The 22,450-nt window shown below is 35.3% G+C and overlaps 1 protein-coding gene and 1 long non-coding RNA gene across 14 annotated transcripts in view; one reads left to right on the plus strand and one right to left on the minus strand.

Moving 5' to 3' along the window:
- Positions 1-9,613, plus strand: part of LOC123790141 (uncharacterized) — a 28,315-nt gene extending 18,702 nt beyond the window's left edge. Inside the window, exon 3 of the long non-coding RNA XR_006779020.2 lies at positions 1,948-9,613. This is a non-coding gene — a long non-coding RNA (uncharacterized LOC123790141). The remainder of the gene's footprint in view (positions 1-1,947) is intronic.
- Positions 9,110-22,450, minus strand: part of ERBIN (erbb2 interacting protein) — a 125,524-nt gene continuing 112,183 nt past the window's right edge. For 5 of the 13 annotated variants that reach the window (XM_087862117.1, XM_045794240.2, XM_087862115.1 and 2 more), the window contains 6 exons: positions 21,545-21,688; positions 18,901-19,020; positions 15,976-16,185; positions 14,823-14,915; positions 14,275-14,349; positions 9,110-13,475 (listed from right to left, as the gene is read on the minus strand). In XM_087862117.1, the coding sequence (XP_087718243.1) occupies positions 13,368-13,475; positions 14,275-14,349; positions 14,823-14,915; positions 15,976-16,185; positions 18,901-19,020; positions 21,545-21,688 (750 nt within the window). In that variant the 3' untranslated portion in view covers positions 9,110-13,367. The remainder of the gene's footprint in view (positions 13,476-14,274; positions 14,350-14,822; positions 14,916-15,975; positions 16,186-18,900; positions 19,021-21,544; positions 21,689-22,450) is intronic. The other 8 variants (XM_045794243.2, XM_045794245.2, XM_045794244.2 and 5 more) reach the window with 8 other exon arrangements.

A 22,450-nucleotide genomic window follows, 5' to 3' on the forward strand; every position in this document is an offset into this window, starting at 1 on the left:
TGAGCTGGTTACCACTGTGGTTCCCAGGTTCTGTAAGGCATACATGGAGTGGAGGGTCTCAGGCAGCTGGTATAGAAAGCAAATATCTGTGGGGCAAAAGCTAGTAAAATCTGCAGCGTGTCCCCAGTGAATATACTAGCTGTTAGTTTCTTCAGTGGCGAAATATGCTGAGTTTGTCTGCAGAGCAGGCAGTGAACCACCATGATTCCTGCTGTGTGGCTGCTACTGGTAACACCTGCTTTTATTCCTTGTTCCTAGCCACCTTTATAGCTCAGCTTTGCCCTTCTAGGTGGAATGAAACCAAAGTGGGACCTTCATGCAGTGCCCCAAAAGGCTGGGGAAGCTGGTTGCTCACCCCACTCTTCCTTTGCTGGTGAGAGGAACTCTTCGTAGCTAGGAAATTTCCTCTTGACACTGAGCAATGCTGACTTGGAGGATGGGATGATGTGAGAAAAATGAAGCTGTCTTCCTCTTCATCTTATGCAGTTATTCTTAGGTCTTTTGTTCCAGTGTGTTGCTAAAATTTCTTAAGTAGACTCCAGAGCTGTCATGGATAGCTGTCTAATTGTTGATCTTTGGGGAAGGATGCAGTTGGGCTCTCCTACCTCACCATTTAGGGCTAAAATACCTGCTTTAATACTTATCTACAGTTTGCTGTTGGCCAAATATTTGCTATTGTATTTGAGAATGACCCAAGATCACTTTTTTCCCTTAAAATTTAGACAGACAACATAACAATTACAAGTTTTGATAATAGCGCAAAAACATTCCATAAAGCTACCACTCCAATCTTTATATAAGGCTTCTGCAGTGGCGATCATAAGGTACATATATTTTTATAAATTGCCTTTTTTTTTTTTAAGATTTTTTTTTTTTTTAAGATTTTTAAAAATTTATTTATTTGACACGGAGAGAGACAGCCAGCAAGAGAGGGAACACAAGCAGCGGGAGTGAGAGAGAAAGAAGCAGGCTCCCAGTGGGGGAGCCTGCTGCGGGGCTCAATCCCAGAATGCCAGGATCGCGCCCCGAGCCGAAGGCAGATGCTTAATGACTGCACCACCCAGGCGCCCCTAAATTGCCTTTTCTACTTAACATTATATTTATCATAATCATTTTTCTATTTTGTTTTCCTGTATTTCTAGTTATCATTAAAAAAATTATACAGACCAAGTACCTGCTTTATTTAATTAATTATTCTCATATTATTGCTTATTTGGGTTGCTACCAGTTTTTGCTTTTACATATAGTACTTCCATGGACACCAAAATAACCTTCTAAGGTTTGGTGACATTGGTAATCCCATTTTTGTCTAATGACAACAATTCAAAAAATGGTATTTTAATTTGTACCGTTTCTCTCATATTTAACAGAGTTTAATGCAAACTAGACAATATAGGCTTATAGAACTTGTCTGTAATTAAATAATAACCAGATTATTTCTTACAGTTATAGAAAGTTTCTTTTTTCTGGATTTTCAGAGTGATGGAAAAATTTAGTGATTTTTTTTTGTTATTGACCAAAATTAAAAATGCCCACAGACTATCAAATACAAATAAGCAAACCTTTGATTTTTTCTAAGGTACTAATCCAGTAGAATCCTTCTTAAAAGTTTCAATAAATTGGTTTTTGCCAATATCTTTCATAATATAATAAATGCTTGATAAAAGAAATTCTTAGCTTATTAGTAGTATATACAAAGCTATAGCACCAATAATTATATTTGGAATGGAAGGTTATGTACAGCTGTGTACCATTTTCCTAACCCAGTAGTAAGAACGTATTCAAAAATACCGAGGTAGAAAAGCTGATGTTCTGTACCCTGACATCTGTGCGATTGCCTGATGTAGCGATAAAGAATACTTGAAAAACTTAACCCATTAAATCCAATTCATTTTTAAACCATGACTAGGATGACTGAAGTAGCAATGTTTTTGCCTTTGTTCCTAGAGATAACGAACGTGCTGTTGGGCTGTGAAGAAACTGAGGATGGAGAGCAGATGGGATTTTTGGCAAAGAGTAGGCAAGTCTGACTGTCGGCAGCAGGAGCTGGCTAATGCTCTAGCATACGGTGCTGATAATACCTCAATCAATTAAAGAAGTGCCATCCAGGATTTGCCAGTCGGAAGACATCTTAACTACTTTTTCTTCAAGCCATGAACAGCTTCATTATAACCTCCTATGGGGCCAAGCAGCCAATTTAGGATTCACTTTTGACAGTTGGCTGATGTCAGTTTTTCAGTGAATGTATGTTCATGCCTGGAAATATTGCTAATGTGAAATGTTGCTATTTGTATGAAACTATGTCACCATCTGAACAGCACACGCATAATTTATTCATCATCCACAAATATTTATTGAACTCAACTGCTGAGTACTTTAATATGTACATAACAAACCTTTTGTTTTCAAAGCTGATTATGCTGCAAGTCAGCATGGGTCTTCCTGTGAAATCCTGTGTTCCTCCTGGACCTCTCTTCGTGGCATTTATCATTTTCTTTTTATACCCTCTCTCTCAAGTAAAACACAAGTGATCCTTACAATGGCCTAACTGACCCTACACAAACTTCCCATTTATGTCTGACCTCTTGACTTCTCCACTGTCTCGGTCTTTCCTTCTCTCTCTTCCTGACTCTCTTCATGTGTGGATAAAGTGTAAAAGTCCATTGTGGGAAAACAAATGGTCCTTTATATGATGTTGAGTACTTACTGCAGACCCAGTACCTCAGAGTGGACATCAGAGATGCTTCCATCAAGGAATTTCCAATAGTTTCAGAAATGAGACTAAATAATACACCTGACAATATGAGAATAAATAGTTACTCTAAGTTATAAACCGTAAGTTGTAAGTTGTGTAAGTTTTAAATATCAAAGAATAGGCAAGTTCAGAGTTCAGAAAAGGTATGATGAGGACTATCTCCTTGTATCCACTTATCATCATGACTTTATTTATTGACTAGTTAATATTTTTTTATTTATCATTAAACAGAAGACTTCTGAATCTTTCTCTTTCTCCCGTTACTTTTCCCTGAATACCAGGTAGGCATTTCCAAATGGTCCAAACAAAGCAAGTGCACATCAGGATTTATTATCCCCGATTTCAACTAGTGGCATCACCACCTGTCTTCCAACTACAGCCAGAACCTGTAAATAACCTTTAATCCCTCCTACCTATCTGCCTCAGCCCACCCCCACCCCGTCTGCATCCTGTTACCCTGGTGCTTCTTAAGTATGTCCTATTGTCCTATCTACAGATTCCCTTCCTGAAAATCCTTTTCCAGTACCTTGGCAGATGCCAATGTCATCCCTATTCTGGGTTTTGCAAGAACCTTTTAATGGTGTGCTAATTCTAAGCTTTTTTTCCCCTAAGCCCAGCCACTGCTACCCCACCCGTTTTACATACAACACAGTGATCTTTTTAAAGTTCAAATCATTTATGTCACTTACTATTGTCCTTAGAATAAAATCCTTTGCATGATATCAGAGGTCCTGCTCGTCACCCATCCTTTTCAGATGACATTCTGGATGTTTCCAGGTTTGATGGCAGGGAATGGGGTGTTTTCCCTATCACAAAATATAACAAGTACCACTGGGGCCAATATTTTTTTTTTTTTAAGTGAAAATCTCTGTGTATTTTCTTTTCTTTTTTTTTTTTTTTAAGATTTTATTTATTTATTTGACAGAGATAGAGACAGCTGGTGAGAGGGAGAACACAAGCAGGGGGAGTGGGAGAGGAAGAAGCAGGCTCATAGCGGAGGAGCCTGATGTGGGGCTCGATCCCAGAACGCCGGGATCACGCCCTGAGCCGAAGGCAGACGCTTAACCACTGTGCCACCCAGGTGCCCCCACTGGGGCCAATATTAATCAAGAGGGTCTGATCCAAGGAAGTGGAGTGGGGTCTGGGAGAGGGTCTTTGGAAATGTTGTAGGCACAAAGCCAAGGTCAATGTTTTAGGCTCTTCGATAGGTCCAGCTCTATTGGTTAGAATTAGAGGAGTCATGGGGAGGAAAAGTAGAAAATGAATATGCTAGTTGCACTTGATTTCTCTTGCTGTGACTACAAACGTAGCAGTTTAAAACTACACATGTATATGATCCCAAAGTTCCTGTTGGTCAGCAGTCCAAGCACGGCTTGGCTGGAACCTCTGCTCGGGGTCCCACAGGTTGCACTCAATGCACCTGGGCTGCATCCTTATCTGGTGCTTGGGGGCCTCTTCCAAGCTCATTCAGGTTGTTAGCAGAATTCGGTTCCTTGCAGTTGTAGAACTGAAGCCTCAGCTCCTAGAGGTTGCCTCTCTCCATAGGCGGTTCACACAGTATGACTATCCCTTCAAGGTCAACAGGAGAACATCTTTCTTGATTCAAGTCTTTTAGACAAGGCCTGGTATCTGTCTGCCTGTCTATCGGTCTCTCAAAATATCTATTTCTGTATCTCCTCCGTTTTATTACCCCGCCCTCTCTGATACTAGCTATAAAAATATATTATGAAAGGGAATTTGTTTTTTTTTTATACTTAAACTTTTTTTAAATAACTTGAGGGTTTATTGTCAACCATCAACTTATTTACTAGTCACTATTACTATACCTATTCCTCAGACTGGGAAATAAGGCACAGAAATGTTAAGGAACGTTCTAAGTTCACACAAATAGTCCTAGCTATTTGGTAGATCTGGAATTCAAGACAGCTTGGGAGGGGCGAATGGGTGACCTATGTCTTACCCACAGTGACAATGAATGAAAAAGAAGGCAGGAGGAGGAGTGTCTGGAGGCAGAAGTTGACTTTCTCTGCAGAGGTGGCTATGTGGGTGTCAGGAGAGGCTATGGACAGTAATAATCTCAACCTGGGATTTCCTCTGAAATGTGACTAAAACTCACAGATGCCTGCTGTTCAAACAGCATTTACATGACAGAGACTATGAGATCACATTTAGTGTGAGGCTCTTGTGAAAATGGAGGAACTATGAAGGGCAGCCTCTGGAGTTAAAGACGGATTGAAGGAAGGACAAAATTCAGTGCATTTTCCCAATGACTTAGATGCCAATAAAATTCCTCTGAAATGCACGAGAAAAAATAAAAGTCTGCATATACCTAAACCAGTTCTGAAAACAGGAGTAAAGAGTCAAGACTTAGCCTGTAAGACAATGATTCTCTCTCAGTGTTATCTCCAGACCATAAGTATCAAGCATACCTGGGAATGTGGCTAGAAATAGAAATTCTTGGGCACAGACCTGCTTCAATCAAAAGCCCTGTGGGTCCGGCCTGACAAGCCTTCCTGCTGACTCTAATTCGGCAGAGCTGGAGGGTCGATGCTCTAAGAGACTGAGGTAGATACACATGTTCAGTTATAAAAGTAACAGTACATAGAAGCAAATATAGAAAAATGTTAATGGAAGAATCGAGGTGATAGGTGTTTCATTATAAAACTTTCAAACTTGATGAAAAAAAATGATACACAGGAACAGAAAAACAGGCTAAGAGAACACTATAGAAAGCATGATGCATAGGTACTTGGTATATAATAAACATCGCATTGAAGATCAATAGAAAAATGTAGACTTTTGAGCCTTGTAGAGAAAACGTGGAGTTTGATTCCAAATTCATGACATATATAATGGTGAACTAGATGGATTAAAATCTAAATATTAATAGTAAATATATCTAGCCAATAGAAGTCAATGTGGGAAAATAGTTTTTTGACTCAGATATGGAGAAGACTTAAGAACAAAGAAGCATAAATGATAGATTATGTTAAACTTATTTTTTTTAAACAAAGGATATCATAAACAAAAGTAAACAGACTGTGAACTAGGATACTGGCGATGTCTAAAAAACAACAGGAAAGTAGTATCTGGAATAGAAAAGGAACTCCTACAAATTGGTCTTGAAAACATCAGAAGAATGGGGAAAGGGAATAGGAAAATTACAGAATGGCTAACAAGTGTATGTACTAGTCAAACACACCAGTAATCAAAGGAATGGAAAATAAAAGAATCTCAGAATACATTATATTCATTAAACATGCACAAGTTATAAAGTCACAACTGTCTGCCAATATGTGCGGAATGAGATTCATGTCTAGCCAATGAAAGTGTAAACTGGTGCAGACTTCCCAGGAAGTACATTGGCAGTGCTCTGTGCAAGTCATAGTATCTGAGACCTGGCAATTGTACTCCTAGGTATGTATTCTAGAGAAATTTTCAGAAGTTCGAAAAATGACATAAATGAGGATACTCACCACTTTGGTGTTTATGAAAGCAGGGAGGTGCGGTAGAGACATCACAGGTGTTCATCACTGGAAAAATGGCTGAATCAAACATGGTTGATTCACACTATGTGTATATGCATCACATAATAAAAATCTATAGCCTGTTGCATTTATTAAATAAAAAATACCAACACTATTCTTATTTTCTTAAGATTTTATGTATGTATGTATAGTATGTATGTATTTATTTAACAGAGACAGAGAGAGAGCACAAGCAGGCAGAGAGGTAGGCAGAGGGAGAAGCAGGCTCGCCGGCCGAGCAAGACCAATGCGGGGCTCGATCCCAGCACCCTGGGATCATGACCTGAGCCGAAGGCAGATGTTTAACCAACTAAGCCACCCAGGCACCCTAACACTCTTCTTTTGATAATCGTTTTTCACCCTATAAATTCTAACTAGATTTTACCCTAAGAACTTAGAATTAACCAATACGTATAGTTTCTTTTAGAAAAAGTGGAATTCTCCTCTCATTTGTAGCGATCTAGTATTTTACAACCATATTCTTACTTACAATCAACACTAATCACACTACTTTTGCTCCACTACATCTGGTTTTGGTCATTATTCCTCGGATCCCAAATCTATTTTTGAGATTTCTCATTTTCTTCCAATATACTTCCTGGTTTTGGTTCAAATATATTCCTCTCTTTTGTTGAGGCTCAGTGGGAGATTAATTTTGAGAATTTGAATTTCTGAAACTGTCTTTATTTTGCCCTCTGACATGAAAAACTTTAAATATCCCTGAATCCAAAGTGGGTCATTAAAGTTCTGATTTTGTTCACTTTGCAAGTAACTGCCTTCACATTTTGGAACGTAAGATACTCTTTTTGGATCTTTTAAAAACTTAGTAGCTGATCTGAAACTTTGTGAAGACATAGCTAGTTTTCGTTTGGCCATGAATGGACCCATTTGGTCTGAAGACTTATTCTGTGCTTCAGGTCTAGGACATTTCCTTGAGGTTTTTAATTTTTCCCCCCTTCACTGTGTACCCATACCCTCCTTTCTCCCTTTGAACTCCTATTAGATCCATGTTGGAGCAGGAGACTTTTCTTTCATGTCTTGTTTCTATTTTTTTTTTTTTGGCTCGTTTGCATTACATTTTATGGAATCCTCATCTAAAGAGCTCGCAGATTTGCTCTTTGGGATATCCTTCCTATTCTTCAGCACAACTACTGAATTTGTGACAAATTCTACTTTCCATTATAAAGATACTTAAATGCGGGGTGTCTGGGTGGCTCAGTCATTAAGCATCTGCTTCAGCTCAGGTCATGATTCCAGAATCCTGGGATCCAGCCCTGCATCGACCCCTGCATCGGGCTCCCTGCTCAGTGAGCCTGCTTCTTCCTCTCCCTCTGCCTGCTGCTTCCCCTGCTTGTGCTCTGTCAAATAAATAAATAAATAAAGCAAACAAACTAAAAAAGATATTTAAATGCTTCCCTAACAGTTGATCTTGCGAATTCAATATTCCCTGAGAAGATACCATTTTGAAATAACAATTTCTTTAAATAATGGTACTTCTGTTTGGTGACTCTTTTCATGGTGTTGCTTTTCTTCAAATGTTCAGTAAGTGTTGTTCTCGTCTTAATATGAACTTACATGGGAATGTTATTTGCTTACCACAAACTATTTTCCCTAATGATGGGCAAAAGGAAGGACAGGACATCGGGTAAGCCTGGTAAAATGGCTGGTACAAAACAAGTAATATCATCACTTCTAATATCATTACTCGCATACATCACCTCCTGCATAGTGCTTGGCATAAAAAAGGTAGTAATTATAACCAACCTCTTATGATACAGTACTCACAAGTGTTACCTAGAACTCCTCCTTGATCTTTTATTCTGTCTCTACTTTTGAAGCATCCCTGAAGCCAGATTCACCTTTCACGGTAGAATTCTCTGGCCCTATGTGTCCTAGGATTTCAAAGAATTCCTTAAAATCTATGTATCCAATGCAATTTTATTTCTCCAAACTGTGGAGATTAAACAATACTTTGACCTACCGTAGTATGAAATAATCGTCTTTTCTGTCACTTCTAGGGATGTGGATAGGAGGAGCTTGAAGGACGCGCCAGGGTACGATCTTGGACAGTTTACTGTGATAGCCGAGCCTGCACATGGTTCCTCCTATTCTTGGGAACTTGAACGCTCTTGAAGGATGATCCAAATGTGAAAGACATTTTAATATCCATTCTGGGATAGCATTGGTTCTCAGAGTATTAGGTTTTGCTTTTCATGAAGATGAGGCTTCTGAATCATCCATCCTAAAAGTCCATGCTCTGTGCATTTGTTTTTCTTCAATGCTTGGTGTAGTTTTCTTTAGCTTTTCTGACAAGGAAGTTCATTGGGAAGATAGTTGGGAAGAACAACACATTAAAGAAAAAAGATCCTTCTAAAGCTGTGCCTTGAAGGAACAAAATTGGTTTGATTAGATTTAAGGAACATCAGTTCAGGAAAAATGTGTGTAGACTTTAACATCTTTTCATGCAAAATAAAAATCATGGTGGAGGGTGGTATAATTTTACACTACGGACTTCTTCCTTTACTGATGATATGTGAGCATCTCATATTTCATCCTATAATTAGATTAAGGGCTGATTAAGAAGCTGTATGGACCACATGAAATCCCAAGGGAGATCATAACTGTTATATGAAAAGGAAATTATCAGAATTATTTTGTTAGGGAAAACAAAAAAATATTGTTTTCCCTAACAATTCAATACAAAGGTTTTAGGAGGAACTTAATTGTTCTTTAAAATAAAACCTGAGGAGATTCTACTGAAGTGTTTTTCCTAAAAAATTTTCTCAGTTTAGAATGCAAATTGCTTCGCAAAGAGAATGCATCGTCCTAAAAAAAAAAAAAAGATAGCATTGTCCTTTAAGTTTTCCAAAACTGTAAATGACTATGCTGACTATCCCCTGGGACTAAAAATTCTGCAGAGGCAAAGAAACTGCAGCTTTAGGTATAAAATGGACAATGTTTTCTGAACTCTCTATTAAGAAACAAGGGGAGAGGTAGGGGCGCCTGGGTGGCTCATAAGCATCCTCTCGATTTCTGCGCAGGTCATGATCTCAGGTTCCTGAGACTGAACCCTGGGAGAGGTTCCACATTGAGCATGGAGTCGGCCTAAGATTCTCTCTCTTAGGGCGCCTGGGTGGCTCAGTCAGTTAAGCGGCTGCCTTTAGCTCAGGTCATGATCCCAGGGACCTGGGATTGAGCCCTGTGCTGGGCTCCCTGCTCAGTGGGGAGCCTGTTTCTTCTTCTCCCTCTGCCCCTGCTCCTGTGCTCTTTCTCACTCACTCTCTCTCTCAAATAAATAAAATCTTAAAAAAAAAAAGAAAAAAAAAAGGAAGATTCTCTCTCCCCCTCTCCCCTTCTCCCACCAAATGGGTAGGGGCATCTGGCTCAGGCGATAGAGCAACAGATTCTTGATCTCAGAGTTATGAGTTCAAGCCCTACTTTGGGCATGGGGTTTACTTTAAAAAGAAAGAAAGAACAAGGGGAATCCCTAAAACTTGGAGCAGGCTGCCCATACAATCTAGATTACCTTTTAAGAGACAAGTGGTATCTTATTCCCTTGGACATCAACTATGTGTATTAATATTTTTGATGAAACATAAAAATTATTTTGATTTAAGTCTATTTCATATCTATTTACTATACATTAAACCAAAATAATAAGCTAATAAGAATTTCAACAGAAGGAATGAAAAAAAACCTTTCAAATAGATTTGACTTCTCACCAATCTTGAACTAAGTGGAAAACATTTCCCATTCCAATGGCTTCCTTTAGAAGTAAAAAAACAGTAATTTAAGGTAAACTACACTTCCTCCATACCCAGAAATACAAGTGCCAAAAAATTTGGTGTGTATCTTTCTATGACAATTTTTCTCACCCTGAATTTCATAAAATAAATCACACAACTTTAAACTGCATAAGTTTACTACCTATTCACTGTGTTTAACTTCAAGCATTCTAAATAAGCACAAAAATTTGGAATGATTTACACATGCTGACTGATAAAGATATTACATAGCTGCTAATGGGATTTCCTTTTAAGCACAACAAATTAATACTTAAAAGGTTAGTTCTGTTTATGCCAGTGTATGTGTTTAAAGAATTTTTCAGGGGTGTCTGGCTGGCTCTGTCAGTGGAGCATGGGACTTTTGATCTTGGGGTTGTAAGTTCGAGCCCCACGTTGAGTGTAGGGATCACTTAAAAATAAAGTCTTAAATTTTTTTTTCCAGTATATACACAACTTCAAGTCCAAAGAGGTCAGAAAAATATTTACATAATAAATATGTAAGAAACTTTGGACTTTTATGGGTTTAGATGATGATTCCCCTCATGAATCAGCATAAAATTTCAGTTTGTATAAAGAATTCTGTACAGAATAAATTATTCTGAACATACAATTTTTAATGGTTTAAAATTTTAGAGTGGTCAATTTTAAACACTATCACTAAAAATGAGACAGTTTTGGTTTTGACTGTTTGCTACATAATATTTAAATAATGTCATTATGGGTATGGGCCTTGACTACAAATTACTCAACAATACGTAAACTAAAAATGTCTTCACTTCCTCAGAAGATTTAATTTTCCATTCAAATTTTGAAACCTTATCATTACCAACCAAAACAAAAATTCGAACAAAGAGCTCTTATTTCATTTTAATTTTCCAATATTTTAGAAGAAAATTATGGCTATTTAATTAAAGTACAAAACTTTTTTGCTATTAATTTTTTGCTATATAATCTATCACATTACTCTTCCTTGGTAACTAACTTTCTTACTCAACTATATGTGTTATAAGAACACTAAAAATTTTTTTTAACTAATTAGTGGAGAATAAAATACTAGTGCATGTAATACTTGCTGCACTTGTAATGTATCAATATGATATGCAGACAATTAGCTTAAGGTTAGATCACTGATCATTTTTTTTTGGCTAATTTCCTTTTCCAAAATTATGTTTCTGTATCTGATGTGAGATAAAGTAGTTGAAAATGTCACAATTATATCTATTTTATGTATTAAGTACTTACTAAAAGTAGAATGTGACTGAAAAACTGAAATAAACAAAAAAACGATGTGCCAAAATTAATATTTTAAAATAAACTATGAATAAAGGGAACACCGAGGCTTGTCTTAAGAAGCTGTTTGTCATTTTTTTTTTAGAGATTACAACACACATACAGTAAATGAATTTTATCAAAATACAGCACATTTCTTCTACTATATCCATAAAAATCAATTCCTATGTAAATAGTACTGAAAAACAACTAAAATGAGTTAAAATTTACAAAGAGTTGTTAAAGGGTTTCAATCAATATTATTAAAACTATACAGTACAATAACCAAATGATAACATCTTGAAAGAAGTGCAATATTTGAGTTCACATCTTTTGAAAATTACTGCCTATTTAACTCTGACTAGCAAGAAAGGAACGAGTCCAACTATTTTTGCAAAAATAATGTAAATTGACGTTTTTGCTAGTCCTATAAAAGTCTTAATTAAAACAAGGTTGAAGAACAAAGCATAACAGATTAAAAATTTCAAAATTATATTTCTTAGTAATTAAAAATGAATTGCAATAACTGAATATTGCTCTAATGAAAGGCTCCAGACTAGCCTTGACTAAAAACAGTTATTGGTCTTCTGTGGCACTTTTTTCTGGTCCAAATAACCATGCATTAATTCTTACCATTGCATGTTACTCAAATTTTATTGAATTACAAAGACAGAACAGAAACAAAATTATGGTTTGGATAAACAAATTAATAAACATCTATGAAATATTTGTTATACTAACAAGGAACAAAGGCAGCTGGTGGTAAAACACTATTCTAACACACTGATACACTTAGAAACCCTTTAAAGACTCTGAAGTGTCGAGTTCACATTTAATGTTACCTGTAGGAACAGCCCTTTATTTAAACACCTTTACACACTGGTAGGCCTCAAGGACCCATCCCTTTGCTCTACAACTCTCCACAGCAATTCTCTATCACTGTGCCAATTTCACAAACTTGCTTTGGTTTCCTAGCTCCATGCGTACTGTTTCCTTTTACTTTACCAAGGCAATGTGAGACCAAACAAAATCAAGAGGCTTTCCTAAATCTGCTTACACTTTGTGTTATAACAACACAATCTTAAAACTGGCCATTTTAGTTTCATTTGCTGCTTAAAATAAAAATTATAAATTAAGATTAAAATGGAATACTAATTATAAAACAGACTGCAAGGACCACCATTTGCAAAAAATCAAGAGATTTCCATATCACAAAAAATGCATGGACATGCATCTACAGAGGAGTTAAAAATTTCCTGTGACTAAAAAATTAAAAACTGAATCACCAGTAGCAAATGTATTGTCAATGGCTATGACAAGAAGAGATCCTGTAGAGCTCGTAAAATGCAATTATTGTCTTTTCTTATTTCTTTAAAAAGACATTATATTTTTATTGCATTATTTTTAATAAAAACACATTAACAGCTGTTTTTTCCATCTTTGCTTCCAGATTTTTATAGGAATTAAGTGTTTTAATCTGGCCTTGGAAAGTGAACCCGCCAGCACCACCTTCACCTACTCACTCTTCAATTCAATATGCACATAGCAAAAACCAACACTTCAAATCTCTTGCCCGCATTAAAAAAAAAAGTAGTTTCAGCAGAAAAACATTAATACGAGTTGAATAAAAATAAGGGCACAAAAGCTATGAGACAGAAAGCTCTGCCATCTGTCTCTGGGCTACAATCAAGGCTAACTAGAGCCTTGCACAGAGTTCAGTCATGTGTATGAAATCCAAAAATAAACCTACAATCTATACAAAAACAACGTATGTTTGTTTTTGTAGCCTTGATTGCTATGTTTAAAAACCTAACAAGAACTTTTATATGGTATGAATTCAACAGTCTCCCCTATATACTGTACAGTGGTTCTTTCCCTCTAACCACAAGTTCCATTATTTCATTAATGTACAAATTTGAACATAATTTTTTGAGTTCTTCTTTACATATAAAAATAGTCAAAATATTAATTTCTCCTGCAAATATCTTCCAATAAATCTTGCTGCCTTCCCTCTTTTTCTGTCCACAATTCTTACGAGGAAACCTCTCGTACAATGATGAGTTCTACTGTGTTCTGGAAAGTTTTTAGCAAGGACACTGCTTGTCCATGTTCAATATTGATAAAACTGTAGCCATTAGCCTAGAAGAAAGAAGAAAAATGTCTTTAAGAAAAACATTTCATAGTAATTTATTTGCATCTGTACATTTAAATTTCTACTGGTAGTGCACAAACCTGGCAGAAAATAAGAATCATTCTGGCAATTTAAAACATTATGTAGACTCCTGGGCCCTACCCCACATCTATGAAATTAAAATCTCTGAAGATGGGACCCAGGAACCTGTACCTTGTCTACGTTGTCAGATGATTCTTATGTAGCACCCAATGTTAGGAAGCACCTGGCTAAGACACAGTGCCAGGCATGGCGTTATGTGTATGTGCTAACATGTAGATGAGGTCACCAAGATACAAGGTTAGCAGAGGGCAAGGACTACCCTTCCTATTGCCTTGGGCCAGCAGATGAACACTACATTTCTTATAATTTAGGCTTAACATTCATTAAGTCTTACTATACACCAGACACACAGTTGTAAGTGCTTCACATGAGTGAAATTCTTTTATTCTCGTAACAAACAAAAAGATTCTTTCACCATCTTAAAGAAGTTAACATTCCTGAACTTAAACAAAACGCTACGATATATCATCAAACATGTATTCAAAAATATCCACGATTTTCCAAGGTTCTAGGAAGAAATATCTTAAACTATGAAAATTTAGAGGGAGGCCTATAAAAAATGCCACTATTTTCATCCACAAATATTTAAGGAGAAACTTCACAAAATGATTTTTTTCAAAATCTGGCATTTAATAATTACTTGATGGGAAAGATCGTATAAAATGAAAAATTAAGAAAATAATAAAAAAAATATATCTTAGTTACCTGAATAATTTTATCACCTGGTTGTAACAATTTTGATGCTGGTCCTTCAGGCTGTACCCTTGTTACAAATATACCCTTTAATAACAACAAAGAAGATAAACACTTAAGGGAAAACAGTATGCATCGATGACAGAGTAACAAGGAACAATTTTTCTTTGACAATATGTAAATATTTGAATCACAGTACAAGTTTTCTCCCTGTCTTCTCTGAATATTGTTACAACCCACTGTTATTTTTGGTGCTAATTCTGACTTGAGTATAGTGACTTCTCTTAAAGTACAGATGGGCAGAAAAGTAATAACCAAATTTAAAAACCACTTCACAATATGATGAACATTTAAAACGGGATTTAATTTGTTTTCCTCAAACAATTAATTTGAAGTGATTACATTTCCAAACAAAAAGCTGAACGATACAAAGAAAAATCAAAAAGATGGTATCTGTCTAGATTTATAAAAGTATCTGTTAGATTTTTACTTATGTACAAGAGGCATTAAGTAGTGAATAAAAACTTATCGGTATCTCAAGTACATATAAACAAACTCACATCGTCTTCAGGTCTGAATGGATTTCCTCTGCCCCCAACACCTCCTGATATGCTAAATCCAAGTTCTGGATCCTTTTCAACTCTCACTCGAATCTGAATCAATATGAAAATAAACTATTACTAGTATCTCAGAAAAAGCTACAATACAGTATTTAACTACTGGTAAAATATATAAAGATTCGTCTAAAATAAATATTTGGGCAGATGAAGGGAAACTATGACATGGAATATAATGTTAATGAGTTAGTGAGTTAAAGGCACAGCTGGGATTATAAAGCATAGCTCCTAACTTCATCTACTGCTATTTTCCAAGGATAGGCAACTAATTACTATTGATCCTTTTTTTTTTTTTTTTAGATATCATGGATTTTAATGATATAGAGCACACACAGTTATTATCAGTTTCCATTTGTAAAACATCTAAATTACACAGTATCTCTGTTTATTGGGTGTTTCATAAGATATTTAAAAATCCCTGGGTGGTTGTTGGGTATCAACTCCTCATTTCCAAAACTGTTTATATGCTTGCAGACATTGGGACTGATGATCAACTGATAGTATTTTTTATAGCCACTTTATAAAAAGAGATCAAGAACTAAACTTGTTACAAAGTACTCCCTTTCCCCAGAGACAAAATCAAACGAATAAAGCACACATTCTCTGCCTGAGTTTCTAACAGTATTATTTTACCAATAAACTATCAAAATATATAAATGTATGATTAGTCACTTTTTAAGTACTTTGTAAGACTTAATTCTCGAAGTAGTTTGGAGACTATAGCCAAATTTCAAACTCTCAGTAACAAATAATAGTAAACCATAATTTGCCAGTCAAGTTTCATGGTCTACTAATCATATTCCTGAAGAAGGTCTAATTACTGGAGTATCATCAATGGTTTTGTATAAACAACCACCTTAGGAAAAAAAAAATCACACCCAAAACACTGCTATGTCAATTAATCAGAACACAGGGGATCACAAAGTCAAGATAAACCATTAAGTTTGACACCCTATAAACTTAACATGAAACCAAACCTTTCAACAAATTGGTAAAAACTATGTTAAAACTCTATATGGATTTATTGCTAATAGTTAACCTATAAAGTACATTAAGAACTTAGTTTCATATTTCAAATATTCTTGATTATTCTTACCTCTTGCCTTGCCAGTTCATGGCCTTGTCTAGGAGGACAATGGGGTTGTGTATATGGAGGCTGGTGGGCCACCTTCAGCATCAAGTAATCAATTAGTTGTTCTCTAGAGGGATGCCTTGCCACAGAAGCCTGAGGAAGGGGGTGATGTATTTGACTATAATTTGCCTGAGGCCTGAGGGGCTGGCCCATCTGTCCATTAATCAAAGGCATCTAAGAAAAACACGAAGTGTCTTAAAATGACCAACAATAATGTCTCATTACAAATATTTGGATTTTGTTCTTGGAGCATTACAAAAGCACTAGAGTTTAACATTCTAAATCACACAGTATCAAGCCACTTATACTATTTTTTCTAATTTTACAGTTTTAAAAGAAAAAAAGCTATTAATTCTAAACTTGCCTGACTGCTTGTAGATAGATTCTCATTCTTTAAAGTTTTCAAATGAAAGGAAATCCTATCTACATTTAAAATTATCTGCTTTTCTGTTCAATATGCATGGACTTATCTTTCTTACAGTAACCAAATGTTAAAATGATTATGTCAAAATTTTAAAATTTAAGCTCTTTTAAAAGGGTAAATTTTCCCACCTCACATACACACAGAAGAGGCATTTGTTCACGTTTTCTTCCGAACAAAAGTAGCCATTTCCGAGAGAGGATTTTTTCCTAATCTGACTGCATTTTCTTTTATTTTTTTCTTTCCAGAATTAACAAGTCAACACAGCTATACAGTAGAAAACTGATTTCTTCCTCATGTGTGTGTACCAGTTAGCAACTTTTAAACTCTCTAAATGTTAGTTCCATAAAATAGTAGTCACAAAAATGAAACTTTGACATTCTATTTTACTTTCTCCAAGCTACACAAAAAATCTGAGATAATTATTTTGTTGTTAAAGAATTATCCTTGTTTTAATGCTTCTCATCATTTAGACTGAATCTGAATTTTAGACTTAAAATCACCCTTGTGCAAATGCAGCTAACATCTGTTACGTTAGTATGAGGAAACTATCTGAAAAATAAGTTTACATTTGTATTATAAATATTTGCAATAAAGAGACTGCTGTAAAGAAGGGGGAAAGCTTTTTGGCTATTCAGTCATTTAAAACTTCATTGCTGATTATTGATAAAAAGGTGATCTTATTCACAAGTGAATTACAGAAAAACTTTGAGAGAGATATTGAGCTCCATTCTCCTAAAATTATCCAAAGTAGAAAAGTTTGTGAAAAGATTATGGTAATTGTTTTAGAACTACATGCTCTTGTTACATGAAACTTGCTGAAGGAAACAAAGAAGTCTGGCCTTGGTGAAGATTTTTACTTTAAAAAAAGTTTATCTTTTTCTTGATGTTATACTTCAGAACTTGGTTAATTCTGAATTACAAAGTTTCCAACAGGTGTTTTCTTTTCTTTTTCTTTCTCTCTCTTTTTTTTTTTTTTTTTTCCCAACAGGTGCTTCCTAACAGGGCACAAAGATACTATCACTCTATGACAAATCTTACCTTGGTTGGAGAAAAAGTGAATGAGGTACTCTATTATCCCTATATCTTAAAACAAAAACAAAAACAAAAACAACTGTGGTTGTTTACTACTTGAACATTGTAGATTTGAAGCAATTTATCCACCAGGAGCCTTTAAATGGTTGTGTTGTCACTTTACTACTTATGCACAACTCTGTGGGCTACACTCGCTTTCTCCAAGCTTGTATCATTTATTCCTATGTGCGTGCAGATTCCGTACTGTTCTCCTGGGGAAAATTTTCCAAACAATAATTACTTCTGACCTATGCTAAGACTGCCTGATACCTAGATTCTTGGTTGTGCCTGTTTACATCAATGTTAACCATGAAATATATTAAGCTATCATTAGCAGATGGCTCAGGAGAATAAAAGTATGAAACAACCCAGTAACCTAAACTACAAAATGGATATTAAAAAGAAAAAGAGGGGCGCCTGGGTGGCACAGCGGTTAAGCGTCTGCCTTCGGCTCAGGGCGTGATCCCGGCGTTATGGGATCGAGCCCCACATCAGGCTCCTCCGCTATGAGCCTGCTTCTTCCTCTCCCACTCCCCCTGCTTGTGTTCCCTCTCGCGCTGGCTGTCTCTATCTCTGTCAAATAAATAAATAAAATCTTTAAAAAATAAAAAAGAAAAAAAAGAAAAAGAAACTGAAAAACATAGCTTAATTAAAAGAAAAACAAAAAAAGGGTAAAATAAATAGTTATGTATGAACTTATGTTACATGGCTGGGTTCCTACTCTCAAAAACAACATAGAAGTTTTCACAGAATACCTAAGTATGCTTCAAAAAATGTATCTGGTTATACTAGGTATATGGAATTAATTAGGAGAAAGAACGGCTGAGAGAGAATATTAAAGAAAAGAATTATGTATCTGGTATTGGTGACAGAAAAGTAAGCTCTCTAAGGGATGCTTCAGTTACAAAAGTATTAAGAATACGATCATCATCTAGTCTACCACATACAAAAGTCTTTCAAGGGGATTTCTAATCACATTTAAAGTATTTTTAAATGCCTTTAATAACAGTAAAACATCCTCAAATGAAGAATTTAAGACAAGTTCATCTTTAATTCTCCAAAAGGTTTACTATCAGGATGCCAAAAAGCCTCTTATTTAAACAATAAAATAAGCAGATGACAGTAGAGAAATCCAAATATAACGATAAAATCATTTTCCACTGTGGTAAAAAATCATGGACTAAACTAAGTAGTAATAGAATAAAGACCGATAGAAATAACAGAACAAAAATCTATTTCATATTTCCCAATTAGTTTTTTTAAAAATCTTACTAATCAAGGAGGAAAAGTCCTCAAAAAATTACTTTCAGTGTTAAAGCATATATGTTATTTCCAGTTCAAAAGCTGTAAAACAAATGCAAAGAGATGTCTTCATTTATTTCCTGAACACCTACTTTCATCAAGCTGTCTGGAGGAACATCTTTGTGACTAAGTGTAGCTGACGAGTAGTTCGGCTGTCCTGAAATGAATATATCATCTTGACAAGGATCTCCTGGACAGGATGTCTGGGGATGCTTCAAATGAGGGGAAAATAAAAAGTAAACAAATAATGCTCTTTCAGATGTGAAACCAAAATGAAGATGACACTTCAAAGGAGATTAGGAAAAAATATTACTAGGTAGTGGAAAGATGAAGAACCAAGTCAACCATTATGATCATAGCTGCCATCAATATTAGTACCTTTATGATGGACGTGAACTAAACTTGCTGTGGTAATCATTTCACTATATATATATAAAATTATTATGATGTACACTTTGGACTAACACCATGTGATATGCCAATTATATCTCAATAAAACAGATAAAATATTAGTACCTTTAATATACACTGTTTAGCTATTTCTTTGTAATGCTTTTAGTTTTATTTCTAGTAATACCTAGCTTTTAACACTGTGAACAATTTAGCTATTAACAAAAGTTAAAAGTCCCAAATTTTAAGAGCAACTAAAATTTACTCCTGTTGAGTACTACAAAAAGGGTTTTTGTTTGTTTTTTTGTTTTGGGGTTGGTTTTTTTTTTTTTTTTTTTTTTGGTAAAAGAAAAATAACTGCTATTCTTTTAACAGCACAGTGCCACCCAGGATTTTATTATTAATGATGGGCAGTACCAACAAAAACACAGTCTTATAAAATTCACTTTTGCTTAATGCTATCATACTAGTATTGGAGAGCTCCGTATTTTTAAAACCAATGGTTGGTGAAACACTTTTAAATTAACTAGAGTTCATATTTTTGTATGTCAATAATATCCTTATAGTTTACCTCATTGATAGCTTTGGAGAAAAAACAAACTCAGTAGCTCATTGTCTCTGAATATTTTTATAAAACACTAGGAAGCAAGATGCCCATACTTTTCATTTTAATTTAGTTCTAAACACACCTAGCTACATTTTTGAAAACTAAAGGGACTGTGATAAATAGCACTATTGTTACTTTCAAAACAATATGTAGCTAGCAACACAGATATGTATACTACATCATCATTCTGAAAAATAATCTGAAATCTACTTCATTATGATATGCCACAGGATACACATAAGCCTAAGGGCTTGTGTTTTAATCTTAGAAACTTTATCTGCAACAGAGATAACATGTGCAGTTAGTTATTGGTTCAAAGCATCGATTAGCAATTTTAGATTTGGTTTGATCTAATTTTGTGTATTTATGCAATGAATATTTTGCCTTCCTTCCCCATTTTTGAGATGTGCTTTCGGAATGCATAGTAATCAACTTAGGTCATAGCCTGAAGTTTAAATTCAAGTCTGAATATATAACTGTTTATTTAGTCTTTAAAAGAACAAGGATATTATGAATGAAAAAGCAAAATGCAACAACCTCAAAGGCTCTAAGTTTAAGAATAATAAGCAAAAACTATTACTGTATAAGAATTTGGAAAGAACAATTGTCCTAGATGACCATAAAGATTACCCTTGAGTTAATACAAGCCCCTGCTCTTCACTCTGTGGTTTTAGTTGGAATGAGTACCAGAAATGCAGGGCTTAATTAGTTATCACTCTTCTCTCCCCATTTCAAAGTGATAAATTACAAAACAATTGCAATGACTCTAACATAGAAAAACAGAGGGCAGAGCAAGAAAGGTGAGGTCCAGCCACAGCAAAGTGAATCCAGGAGACCACTCTTGTCCTAGAACACAACAATGCAAAAGCCAGCAGGTATTAAAAAGGGGGTGGTGATGAGGACCCTCAGGAAAAAGCAAGGATCCAGAAGTAAGAATCAATATGGAAATAAAACTATGGGGAGGAGACAAAATAATGCTATAAGAGGAGAAAAATCTTTTCAGAGTGGAAGGAAAGGGGGAGAAATAAATATTTATTTAGAGGCCAGGCTACCACCTTAAGTTGTTACGAAGAGAAAAATCTTAAAATAGAGCCATACCAGAGTTGTTCTGTTCTTTCTCCTTCTCTGCCATTCTTATCATCTACCCTTAACTTTCATTAAAAGAATAAACCTTCCTTCTTCATCATTAATGACTATGCTGAAACATGTGTAATAAAGAATTCGGGTTTTTGCCTTTTCCATGGTACTTACTACAATTTCTCCAGCCTTACATTTCATCATATTCAGTGAATTGTGATTAAACTTACTTCCAGGTAGTGCTTCTCATTTGCCAATTCTAAATCACTGAACTAAAAATTATTCTTCCCCATAACACTTCCATGTACTACATATAGCACAGCCTTAAAACCATGACCTCTGGAGACTAGCTCATTTTATTAAGAGAAAACACCACAAAGCATAATAATTTTTAAAAAACCACTCAGTTATTCCAATTGCTCATCCCTATTTACATAAACAAGAGTTTACTACATCCTTAGCTTATAACCAAAGAAACTTGAGAGATAAATACTAAATCAGTTTTGCAGAGAGTTTTAGGACTAAGTCATGGAAGAACTAGAATGTAATCAAGATATCTAACCCACTGTAAAAACTTATTTTCTAGAAATGTGAAAACATTAAAACGGGGGTGTTTTTTTTCTTCTGTGTACTAAAAGTACTGGTCTACTGCAGGTACTCACTCGAAAAATGTGCCCACCAGAACCTCTTCCGTCTGCAACACTCAAGGCAAGGCTGCCTTGGCTGCCATGCAGATCCCTAGAGCTGCCATAGTGAAAGTTGCTTACAGCAGTAAAATTGGAATTAAAGGACCTTGACAGCATGCTCTGAATAAAGAGGGGATAGATTTAACAGAGATTAGTGTAGCATGCAATATTCACAAGACATGTTATGTACAAAGACGTATTTATAAGTAACCCCAATACCACGCAGGAATATCATGCATCAAATTTTCAGTGCCACTGCAAGAAATTGGCACTATTTACGATATATTTACATGACAACATACACACATACACATAAAGTACATGTAAACCAACCATTCACATGTTTTAAACACTAAAGAAGAAAGTACAAACATACAGTGCTTTTATAATGCTATCATTTCCTTTACTCCTAACGTCCCTTAATAGAAGTTTGTCAGAAAAGAACTGATGCCATACCTAGATGTATGTGTACATACGTAGTTATATATATAACACAAGCTAATTTCTCTATAAAGATAAATTTTACCAACAACTAGTTATTTCTAAGTCAAAATGGATTTCTAAAGTCTGCTTCATTTTATAGAAATCAATTCTATATTATTAAATAAATGGAGAATTTAAACATCTATACATACATAGCACAAAATAAATCTGCAAAACACAACTGGCTCTTGGGCACTGTAATTTCTAAAAAAAAAAAATTACCTTCTGCATTTAGAAACATGTCTTATATTAGAAAAAAGTTGAACATATACACAAAGTTTTAGGCTATAACACTTAAAAGGCTCCCACTGCTCTACAGTTACCAGGAAAAAAAAGTTAAGACAATGTACATGTAAAAAAATTCTCCCAATTAAATAAATAGATACTTAAGATTACATT

Source organism: Ursus americanus, chromosome 5 (assembly GCF_024610735.1).
Source record: "Ursus americanus isolate L20-20 chromosome 5, mUrsAme1.1.p, whole genome shotgun sequence".
Taxonomy (NCBI): Eukaryota; Metazoa; Chordata; class Mammalia; order Carnivora; family Ursidae; genus Ursus; species Ursus americanus.